The sequence below is a fragment of the Podarcis gaigeae genome, assembly GCF_964106915.1.
Source record: "Podarcis gaigeae genome assembly, chromosome: 13".
NCBI classification, from domain to species: Eukaryota; Metazoa; Chordata; class Lepidosauria; order Squamata; family Lacertidae; genus Podarcis; species Podarcis gaigeae.
This window is the reverse complement of record NC_139689.1, coordinates 17,714,881-17,726,598: the sequence shown is the minus strand read 5'-3', so window position 1 is coordinate 17,726,598 and position 11,718 is coordinate 17,714,881. Positions and strand designations below refer to the sequence as shown.

At 45.2% G+C, this 11,718-nt stretch overlaps 1 protein-coding gene across 5 annotated transcripts; it reads left to right on the top strand.

Moving 5' to 3' along the window:
- Positions 1-3,527: 3,527 nt before the first annotated feature.
- LOC310830601 (dual specificity protein phosphatase 14-like) lies at positions 3,528-11,278 on the top strand. 5 transcript variants are annotated; one of them, XM_083710387.1, is made up of 2 exons: positions 3,528-3,783; positions 7,772-11,278. In XM_083710387.1, the coding sequence occupies exon 2, from the start codon at positions 7,777-7,779 to the stop codon at positions 8,416-8,418; it is 642 nt and encodes a 213-aa protein (XP_083566513.1). In that variant the 5' UTR covers positions 3,528-3,783; positions 7,772-7,776; the 3' UTR covers positions 8,419-11,278. The 5 variants fall into 5 exon arrangements, with proteins under 5 accessions (XP_083566513.1, XP_083566511.1, XP_083566510.1 ...); XM_083710385.1 differs by having other exon boundaries at positions 3,767-7,310; XM_083710384.1 differs by lacking the exon at positions 3,528-3,783 and adding an exon at positions 3,833-5,163.
- The last annotated feature ends 440 nt before the right edge of the window (positions 11,279-11,718 follow it).

Here is an 11,718-nt window from a genome sequence, read left to right as displayed (position 1 = left end):
GCAGCCCCCCCCCCAATATCAAGTAAAATAACAGAAATACTTAACTAACTGACCAATCACATCGGTTATGCCTCCCCAACAAAAGTCCTGCTCCCCCTAACCAAGTCCTAGCCCCCTCCTAACAAAAAGCCTGGGTGCACCCATGTCTAGGTTTAGTCAAATCTCAATAGATCTACTGAAATAGATGCTGATCTACTGATTGTCTGAAAAATACTTTCGAGGCCTATGATTGTTCTGGACCATCTGAAAGGACTGAAGAGGAGATGGAGGAATTTAGTGAGCAAAGGGATGAAGACATTATTATGTCGTAGTTCTCTGGATTGGTTCAGTATTTCTCTTGTGTTGGGGAAAGGGGGAGGTGGGTGTAGGGTTGCCAAACCCCATATTGCACTGCGTACAGCGCTGCCACTGCCAGCTGTGCAGAATATGAGCCTTCGGAATATGAGCCAGAATATGAGCCATCTTCCTGATCCTTTATCAGAGGCCAGCCTTTTCAAAACATGGAGGTAAACCTGGTCACGTGTAAATAAAAATGCTGTTAGGGGGATGGCAACCTGCCCAGTTCTGTGAGCTGCTGCCCTACTTTTCCTTCTTTGACACCTACCACACATCTTCATAGTCTTGCAGACTCCTTTCTCTCATTAACAGATCATACACAATTCGTTGCCTACACTTTAGAAAGCCTTGACAGTGTATTAAGAAGTGACCAGACACTTCACTCACATATAGCACTGGTGTCTGTGGTTGCCACCCTCCTAGGAAGGGCACTTTAGCAAGGGAGGCTTTTCAATCTGGTTTGTCTCCCATGTCAAGGAAAGCTCCTGCAAATTATTGGTTTGTCAGCTACTTAAGGGTGCTTATATAAATACTGGCACTCAGCCTGATGTCCCATAACTTCTTAGGCAGGCCACCAACTCCTCACAGAAGAAATACAACCTTAGGGGAAGGATTGTGTCTAGTGCACTGATTAATATTTTGCGGAGTATCTCTCTTTTTTTAAAAAAAGCTGTATTGCTTTAATTTATTTAGTAAATGTCGTGTTTTACATTCAGAGGTCTTTATCCAGACTTATACAAATAAAAGCCTGTTGATTCCTGGCACATTTAACTCAGCAAAGTAGAGCCCATCCTTTCCAAGGTACATGCTGTACAATGCAAGTGGAAGAATTTGAAAAATGAGAGCTACGTCAACAATGGCTTTGAGGAGGGGTGAATGTATGCCAGTGTTTTGCCCTTTACCTTTTTGGGTATTGGACTGCTGACAGGCTCTCCCACCCCTTCCTTACATGCCAGGAAAAGTGTTACTTGGTATGCTGGGGCCGTTAAAAAACATGGATGTCCTGCTGGACAAAACATGACCACAGTCCTTCGCTATGGGCAAACAGCAAGCAGGTTAACAAGACCGGGAGGCCAGCTTTTGCTGCTATGACAACTAAGCCTTTTCACTCCAGGACACCTGGCAGTTACGAAAGAGCTGGATTTCTAAACAAACAAGTGCTTGGTCTCCAACTGTGCTCATAATCCCAGACATATGAGATTGGGCTGTGGTAATTTAGTGTTGAAGGAACCTGCCTTCTGTACGTGGTCAAGTCCATTTTCTTATTATTTCCTGGCATTTTCTAGTCTGAAGGACCAAAAAACACCGAAGCACTGAAAAACACTGAATTAACAGTTTTCTGTGGTTTTGCTCTGCTGCAGGGTGACCAATTGCAGAATAAACATTTCCCTTTGCATTTCATGCATTAATTAGTTGAACAGCCATTTCTTCTCCACAGGAGACCCTGAGAACTGTGGTCCTCTGAGGTAATTTAGGCATCACTGGCAGACCCCTAATCAAACGACATTCCCCGGGATTACTGGGCGATGAAATGTGGGGAAGAGGGGACAGGGCATGTATTTTTCATACTGAATGCCTTTCTACCCCCTTTTTATCCACAGAGCTGAACATTGTCCTTCCCCACTCCTCATTTAATCCCCACACCAACCCTGTGTGGTAGGCTAGGCTGAGAGACAGTGACTGGCCCAAGGTCACCTAGCGAGCTTCATGGCTAAGTGGAGATTTGAACCCTGGCCCAACCCTGAGTCTAACCACTACACTACACCACACTGGCTTATATATCTATATATCTATAAACTCATAAGTTTGTAAAGCAGCTGCAGCTGCGTAAAAGAGGGAATTTTAGCCGGCATGTGCAATTGGTCGTGAAGGGATGAGAAAAGCCACTCTTGCTGCAATGTCCCCATCTACACATGGGAGCGGTCCTGTCATTTAGGCAGTGAGAGATGGGCAGATGATGGTGTCTCTGGTCTTCCTTTCCTCCCCCACGGTCCTTGGCTGGAGAACAGAGTTGTGTGTGACAGGCAGCCTGCCTGCACAGTGCCCCCAAAGCTGTTGGTTCATAGTTGCTCCCCCTTTCACCTTTTCACTCTGGTGTTTGCCTCACCAAGGGTCCTTCCGGATTCTTTTATTGTGTGTCCCTGATTATTTCTGCTCTCATGAGGTATTGGGTGGCTATTCCCTATCCTGCTTCCAATATTGTTTGTGCCTGCAAAAGTTTTGGTGCGGATATACTGCTCCCTTCCCAATCAGTGCGTGGGCTGTGATTTCCTCCTGAAATCCTGTAGCTTTTTAGAACGCAAATCTTCCACTTTTTGAAAAAATCTTACTTTTGTTGTGCTACAGAGCAAAACAAGTGCAATGATGCAGTAACACTGAGGAAGCATCACAGAACAGCTAATAAAGTTGATGATGTATGGACAGTCCAGTATAAAATCCACAACCAATGACTATCAGGCAGTTACTTTAACTAATGCACTAATAATGTGTCAATGACATGTCACAGAATACAGCCATAAAAAACCCCCAGCCTTAGAATGTTGATGTCCTAGATACATATTTTACAGTATTCCTCTCTTAAGCACTTACAGTACTGTATATCCTTTTTCACATTGAGCTATATATGCCCGCAATTGTGGCACAGTACTGTTTTCATATCTCCAGGGAATCTGTTTACTCCATTGCATCCTGCAATGTTTCGAATCCTTTACTATGGCAGCATCTTATGCGTTATTTACAAAGTGGCACACAACTCAGTAGTTACGGTAATGCGCACTATTATTTTGAGGCGAGGCGGGCTTTAACCCGCTAAATACGGTAACGCTTTGACGATTTCCGCATAGGGGGAGAGACGAAGAAAGCGATTCGCTGAGTCACGCTTACCGTAATAAGCTAGATACAAGGACATGATTTTTCCCTCCGTTTGGGTATACAGTACTGTATTGTATTCCCTTGTGTTCACTAAAGCGGGCGATGCAAACTTTAGGATTACTATCCGTGACGTTTGAGCACGTAACAGAACTGCAGGCGGATCCCTATTGATCTTTTAAGATCATTGTGGCTCTCAGATGTTTTAAATATGTTTTGCACTGCTTGACGATGGGGCAATTTTGTATTTGCACATTGTTTCCTGAAGCGTTTCCCCTGGAAAAGCGGTTTATAAATGTATTAAATAAAGGCAAGGAATCCTTACTCAGCATCGAACGCGAACCTGCCTGCAACGCACCAGCTTCTAGGGTAATGGAACCAAGCCTCTTGCACATTGTTAAGCAGGGACAGATTGGCTTCTTCCCGTCACAAAGTGTGCCTGGAGGAGGCGTGGCTTAAAAAGAGAAACGCAGCTGAACATTAAAAACGGCCCTGCTGGGTCAGAGCAAAGTCCTTCTGGTTTTGCGTCCCGTCTCCTACAGCGACGGGCCAGATGTCTCCCGGAAGCCCACGACCAAGGTACGAAGGCAAGCGCCCTCGATTGCTGTTGCACGCTGCCAAGGGCTGCAATTTGCAGATACAATGCCCCTGAACACGGAGCTTTAAAGGCCTCCTTTTTCCTTCAAGGAAAATAAATCCCTGGGGCGGAAGGATATTAATTTTAAGGCGGCAGCACCTTTCCATACCTGTCCTCAGTGTCCCACATCCACGGAGTTAATTTATTGCCGTGTCCTGGCACAGGATGCCGCTCGATCCTAACTTGTAGCCTTCCCCAACAACACCTCCCCCGCCGCCGCCACCCCTGGGCCTTTCTTATCCCACCTCTGGAGCCCGCGCCCTCCCTTTCTCCCAACAGCTTTGCAATCGCTTCTCCTCCAGAGACGGGAACCTCGGTTGGCACCTTCCCTGTGACTCACGCGTGTTCCCCGCACCTTCCTCGCTCACAGGAACGTGGAAGCGTGAGAGTGGGGCGAGGATGATGGGCTGATTGTGACGCACAGAACTGGGGTGGTGGTGGAGGGAGGCTCTCCGCAGTGGCGTGAGCTTCCCCAAAAACGGTGACCCGAAGACGAGTTCCCAATTGGTATTTCTATGTGTACGTGTGAATGCCGCAGCCCGTGATTAGAGAGAGGACAGTGTCCCATCCTGCTGCTTGAATATTTTTCCACGCACAGAAAATAGTGGGGGAGATAATGTTGCCCTCCTCTTATTTCCTGGAATGGAGCCTTTTTGGACTTCCTGATAAGGCTCCCCCTTATCAGTAACCTTGCCTAATCTTGAGGTTAATTTTGTAACACTGAAGTCTCCAAGGAGGAGGGGGTTTAACCTCCACAGTTTGCAGCGGAGGGAGTAGAATCTACCCCGGAAGCGGAGGCGGGAAGGGAAAATCCGTGGGTTTTCAGTCCCTCCTCCTCCTCCTCCTCCTCCTCTCCTCCCCCTTCGCGAGCCCCGGCTTGTGTCACTGGCTCTGACGACGGCATCCTCCCCCGCATCCCGTCGCCATGGCAACCTTTTGTTACCTCCAACGCTTGAGTGGTCCAGGAGGGGAGGGGGCTGGCAAGGGTGGTATATAGGCAATGCTGGGGGGGAGCCAGGGAAGGAAACTCCTGATCCCCAGAAGGAAAGAGGCGCTGGGAGAGAAGAAGCAAGGCCAGGGGAGAAAAAGAGATATATAGTATTTATTAAAATAGATTATAGATACACCTGTAAAGGGAGATCTGTTTGGAAGCAGAGAAGAAGGGGATTGCGAGATCGATCGGAAACAGAGACATTCAGACGTCTTCTCGCCTGTTAGCCTCCTTCCTCAAAACCATTTAGGTGGGCCAGAGAGGGTTTCTTGCGTGGGGAGAGTTTTTGAGAGCTGTTCTCAGAGCTTCCATTGAAAGACAGCACTGCCTGGTAATTAAAAAAACATACATTTCCTTTTTCAAAGTTTGGGGTTGTTTGGAGTAGAGGGGACAACTGATTTTGGTGTTGCTATTTGTGCAGAAGGGTCATGATTTCTGAAGTTGAGCGGGTGGGGAGGGAAGGTCGAATGGCAGCTGGGGATGTTCTTAGATGTGTGTTTTATTTGAATAACGGGAGCGGTTGGGGAGTTTGAGGCAAATAATTTGGGGTACTGAGAGGAGGAGCACATGGGATCAGCTTTGGTGGTGACATGGGAGCAAGATAAATGTAAGATTTAAAGCGAGTCGACCCACAATAACTACCACACCCTTATTGAGAGGCATGACTCCACACACACAAGAACAGGGCAGCTGTGCTGTGCTCTCCAGTATGATTCTGAAGGATGGGCTGAACTGAGGACGAACATTTGCAGGGAGTGGTATTGACATAATCAGTGTTAGATGCTGCAATGCTTAATTTCAAAATCAATATTAGGTACCTTTATTGGGCCAGCAAAAGACAATGATCACAAAATAGGGTGCTAGCATTCACATTTCCCAGAACTCTTAATCAGTTTAGGTATTAAACAATACTGGGGTTTGCTAGTGGTAAAGCCATTCATGTCTGCCTGCGTTAGCTAAAAGAGTTAAAACACTAGGCTAAGGGATTAGATACAGACATGGAAATTGTGCATTTTATGGGTTGCAGAGCCAGAGGTTAAGGGCCCAGGGGTGTGGGTTTATTGGTGGCAGGCAATAGGGAGAGGGGGCTAGAGGTTTAGGCATTTTGAGGTTTGAAAGGAATGTGATTCAATATCATAGTCATGTCTAAAAACAAAGGAGGTTGAGAATGAGAGATTTTTAGGTGAGTGGACCTCATAGGATGAAGAGATAAAATAGATGGAGACTGTCATCCAAAGTGAGGATCCCTCAAGAGCTGTTCGGACTGGACTCGTGTTACATCTAAACAGGGAGCAAAGCTGGTTGCGGGGGAACTCACAACTTGAGTGAAGAGGAAGCAGGCATAGAACACATTCTGCTTGTTAATTCAAAAGACCTCCTTACCTTTCCCCCTCAGCATTAACACACAAATACATGACCTGCTACCTAAGAAGATGGAAGCGGGGGGGGGAGGGGGTAGCCTTTCAAAATCCAGGATTTCTCTTGATTTTGATCATTGAAGATCAGTTTAAAACATGAGTTCCAACTGATCTGTGTTAAAAGATCTTGAGTATATGCCCTCCCTGGACCCATATCCTCATCTAGTTTTCAAGGGTAGTGGCATCTGAAAGCACCCCACAAGAACGGTTGAATGAACTCTACTTAAATTAGGAAGTGAAATAGAACGAGAACCTCTCTGAGTTAAAGTAAATTGGAGTGACAAGTTATAATTGTGCTTGGTGGCATATCTGAACTATGTGTTGAGCCCTATAATAGGAAAATTTGTATATTTTTGAATTCCCCAGCAAGACCCAGCATTATTCTCCAGGATGTAGTGTTCCAAATGGACCCACTACAATCCTTGCAGAATACATCAATGAAGCATTTTGTATACTCACAGCCTAGTAGACCCCGTGATGTCAAATATATGTTGCCCAGACATCTCAAATTTCAGGACAAACCAGAAATATCTAGTTAGGACCACAATGCCCTGCTATTTAAACAAAAAAAATAGTGAGGTAGTGGTCTTTCAGTTGGATCTTGGTAGTAGTTACTGTGGAGGTGAGATGGGGCCAGATTGTTGAACAGAGGATGAACATTTGGGGGAAGAAGCAAAAACTATGGGGGATTATTACAAACATGCCCCACCTCCTATACAGGAGGAGGGAACCTCTGATGCAAAACTGTCACCCTCCCTTTGCACCAATAATCATTGAGTATGAGTCACGCTTTGAGCCCATGGCTGTGATGGCAAAGAGGGTGGGGTGCAGATAGCCAATTAGGAATGGGCATGGGTTAGGCAGGGTGGGTCGAATGGGGAGGGGCTGGTAAAGAGTCCGCTGGCCCTTTAAGAAGCTGTCCACTCCTACTCCCTATTCCTCCATTTTCCCACCATCGTCGCATCATTCCTGCAGCATCACAGTTTCTAGCTCCTTCCCTTTCTCCCTCCCCACAACCTAACCCTGAGATGAGAACAGCAGCTACTACGGAATGACCGAGGTAGGTACGCTATTGGGAGACATTTGGCTTTGCACGGAAGCAGAACTCTTTGATCTCTCTCCCTCCACATCCCATCTTTGCATCCCGTTCACTCCCTTTGCTCCCCTTACCACCTCACTTTGCTCTGTCTGCTCATCCACCCACCTTTCTCTCCTGTTTCAGTGCCACAAATAACCTATCTATCTCTCCCACCTGCTTAAAAAAATTGCAAGTTCATTTCCCACCTCTGCCTCACCCCACGCCTCCCCAAATCCCATGCTTGTTCCTGTATTTGTTAGAATAGGGGCGATAGCAGAAAAGGAGGAGGCAGAATCAGGGCATGGGGACTTTTGCTCTCTGGGAGCTTGCCAGACTCAGTAGCAGCTGCTCAGTGAAAGAATGGAATCATGTATCTTTTAACTTCTTTGTTTGTTTAAGTGCACCAGTCCTTTGAAGTTTATCACCTCTTTCTTCCCCCCTAGCTGTTATGTACGCTGAACCATCCGCCATGAATTTCCGGAATCACGGCTTCTTCCGCCGTTCTCCGCCTCCTTCTGTGGCCAAGCCTGCCCCTGCTGCTGGGAACACTCTGTCCGTCTTAGGAGGCATCGCTCAGATCTCCCCTTGCCTCTACCTCTCCTCCGGCAATGCTGCGTCCAACAGGCACATGGTCTACTCCAGGGCAGTGACTTGCGTCGTGAACGCCACCATGGAAATCCCCAACGCCAACTGGCCAGATATTGACTACGTCAAGGTGCCTGTCCCCGACCTCCCTCACGCTCCACTGTCCTTGTACTTTGACTCTGTGGCCGACAGGATACACCAGACGGGGAAGAAGAATGGAAGAACCCTTGTCCATTGTGTGGCAGGGGTCAGTAGATCCGCCTCCCTCTGCATCGCCTACTTGATGAAATACCACCGGTTGAGTCTCTTGGATGCCCACGAGTGGGTGAAGAGCAGGCGACCCGTCGTAAGGCCCAATGTCGGCTTCTGGAGACAACTCATTGAGTATGAACGCAAGCTGTTTGGCAAGAACACCGTCAAGATGGTACCGTCACCCATTGGCTTGGTCCCAGATATCTACGAGAAAGAGACCCGGGGGCTGGTCCCCCTGTGGAACTTAAGATAGACGCTGGGCAACTTTGGGAATGTGGTTGGGTGACGCGGGCTGCTTGAATTTAGGATCAAAACATTCCACCATGTTCGGACCACTCCTAAGAACTTCCGGCATGGTGGACTTTGGTAAGAAAATGCTGTTACGATAGTCTTTTTTTGTGAGACCTTGCAATATGATTAGATCATGAAAAAGACCTTGAGTTGCTTGGCCATTTCAGTGTGATTGACTGGTTCCGCCATGTCAAATGTTACTAAGAACTTATATAGTTTTGCTTGTATTAAGAGAAGATGGTTAATAGCAGAATATAGGCAGTAAATATATTTATCTAAAGCAGAGCTTCGAGATCTGAATAAATTGACCCTCCCTTTGTGAGGAGGAAAGGGAGAAAAATAATTTATTGAAGACAGCTTCAGAATTACTTCCCGGCAGTAGGGCCTGGGTTTGCTTTGGTTTTAACAAACACAATAAACTCCCTCCCCCCGCCCCCCCCCCCGAGAGTGAAATCTTAGCAGTAATGACAGGCGTTAATGTTAACATTGCTCCCAAGGCACACATTGTTTAAGAACTGCTTTGCCAATAGAAGGCAGAAGTGAAGAAGCTGAAGATGATCAAACTTCCAAGGGCAGATGGTACATTTCAGCTCCAGAAAGCAGAAGGAGTCCAGTACAATAATTTTCACTGTGCAGGCTACAACCCAGCAGCCCATGGGTATAATGAATACTGCTGTTTCAGTATAATACTGTTCCAACCCAGGAAAATCCACTCGTGTGGGGAACAGAGGATTAATGCTCATATTACCTCAGTACAGGGCTAACTGTGGAGGGCAAAAAGCACAAAGAAAGGTAAATTGACCAGTTTGGAGGGGACAAAGTAAAAAATGATATCTATTTCTGACACTGGGGAATTACCTACCGTTCAGCATTAAAAGCCTGTTACCTCGCTTCCTCAGGAATAATGAACAATATGGTAGGGCTCTGGCATTGTGTGGGAAAGGGCAAACCATTTTCTAATCACAAGTTGAGAGCAACGTTTTCTGGACAAAAAATCCCTCTCAGTAGAATTTGTGCATATGTTTTTAAAAGCTTTTAATGCCACAGAGAGGACAAAATGATAGGATAACAATAGTTATAGGGGTAAATTTAACATCTTAGTTAAGTATTGTAGCGAAGGGGAAACTGGGTTCTATTTGGCGATTTTCTGACTATACAAGAGAGTGAAAGGCAGAGGTGAATCCAGAGTCAAGTGTTCAGTTAAAATTCAGCCGTTTTATTTCAAGTTAATTTGAATATTTGAAAGTCAAGGGAACAGCTTGGGATGTTCAAGGCCTAGAGTTACCCAGACTACAATAAGGAGCTGTGAGGTAGCGGGGAGTAAAATATTCCAAATGGAATAGGTTTTAGAAGTTACATAGGGTGTTCTGCCATATAAATTAGCTTTGGAGGTACAGGTTTCCAAGTGCTTTAAATAAATTATTGGAAAGCCCAAATTGTGTCATTTTAAATCTTCACCAAATAAGGATGTTCCAGATAGAGAGACCCCTTTAAAGAAGTTTCCTTAGCAAAGTTATTGCCCTGTTGGATGGATGCGCTTAACACTCAGCAACCCCTTGGTTGTTGTTTCGTTTCTATTAGTACTGGTTTTTATTATAGTATTGTAAAAAGTGTGGTTAACTAGGACTTCCACAGCAGTGCTTTTCTCTCCAGAACAAGGAACTTATTTCACCCTCACTTTTGGAAGTTTTAGCCTGCACTGACTTTTCAGAGCGATTTCCCCCCAGAACCTTGCTTGTCAGTCAAGCCTGGCTAGAAAGTTCTAGAAGCTCATAGCTAAAGTAGGCCTGTGTGGTATCTGAGAAAAGGATGGCTTACTGGCTGAATATTTCAAGGCTAATTTATAAAGTGTGTGTGTGTGTGTGTGTGTGTGTGTGTGTGGAGGTGGGGGTTTTGAATTCCTCTTTTCTCACTGCAAAATTTCTACTACATTCGAAATGTCTTGAAGCATAGATAAGCAACTGGCAACTCAGACCCTCTCTCATATTTGAAGGTGGACGACTGTCCCACACATACCACACTCACCATGAATAAATTGAAGTGGACAATGTATTCATTTGTGTCAACATTGTTATCTATTATAGACAATGAAAATGTAGGAGTGTAATTCTTTTGGTTAAGGAATTCTAAACATATACAGGTCATATTAGGTTTTCTTTTGTAGACTAACGCTAGTACAGTGGTTCCTTATGTCAAACCTCTTAGCAGCTGAACATTCATCTATCGAAAAGACTGAGGGAAAACTACGTTGCTTTTGAGCAAAACTCAAACACCCCTCACTCTGTATGTTTTCAAGTACAGGTGTCAAAGCCCAAAGGTTTGGGCTATTTAAGGATAGTCTTGCATGAAAGAGGAAGGATTTTGAGCTGAAAGTGACTCTGGAAAGATAACTTTTTACCCATACAACTACATATTCCTGCTTCAAAATTAGTCACTGAACCCCCAAGTTAGAGAAGAGCATTAAAATCTCCCCGAAGGCCTGGCATCTTAATAGGTGAATTTACACAAAAGAAAGAGTCCTATCTTCTAAGACTGAGCACAGGACTGGTCAATGTAGAGACATCTAGCGTATATTGTCCTCCGATCTCTGAATTGGGCTCAGAAACAGAACTACTGCTGTCTGAGGAGGAAATTGTTACAGAGGATGGAGCATAAGCTGGTCTTCCTTTCAAGTGGTGAATATGTACATAAAACCTCTGCAGTTCTGTATACTTTGTAAATACTAGAGGATTAAAAGAAAAAAAATCTATATTAATTAAAGTTAGGGTTTCTTATTGCTTCAGTTCAATGACAAAAGATCTTAATAAATATAAAAATGTAAATGAGCTGCTCCCTGCAGTGTTATTGCCTATTGGTTTTAGAGTTTCATAAAATGGTGTTTTGTTTTGTTTTTGCATTCATGTGAGGGAGAGGGACCACACAGCTCCATGATAGAGCATATGTTTCGTATGCATAAGAGCCTAATTTTAATCCTTGGCTAGTTAAAAGGATCTGGTGATGGGAAAGAATCCTCCCTAAGAGCCAGTGCACAACCCTGGGCCAAATGCACCAACTTTCTGCAGGGCTAGCTGCCCTGCTATAAAGCTGGTTCCTAGGAGGCACAGACAAGGAAATAGAGAGGGGATTTTGGTAGGCTTCCTTTCAAAATAATCCAAACTGGACTGAATGATGAACGATCTCACTTTGTGTAAGGCACCAAAAGATGCTGTCCTAGGAAACCCCAATCTTGCAGAGTATTTCATCAGCACATGCCACACCCATA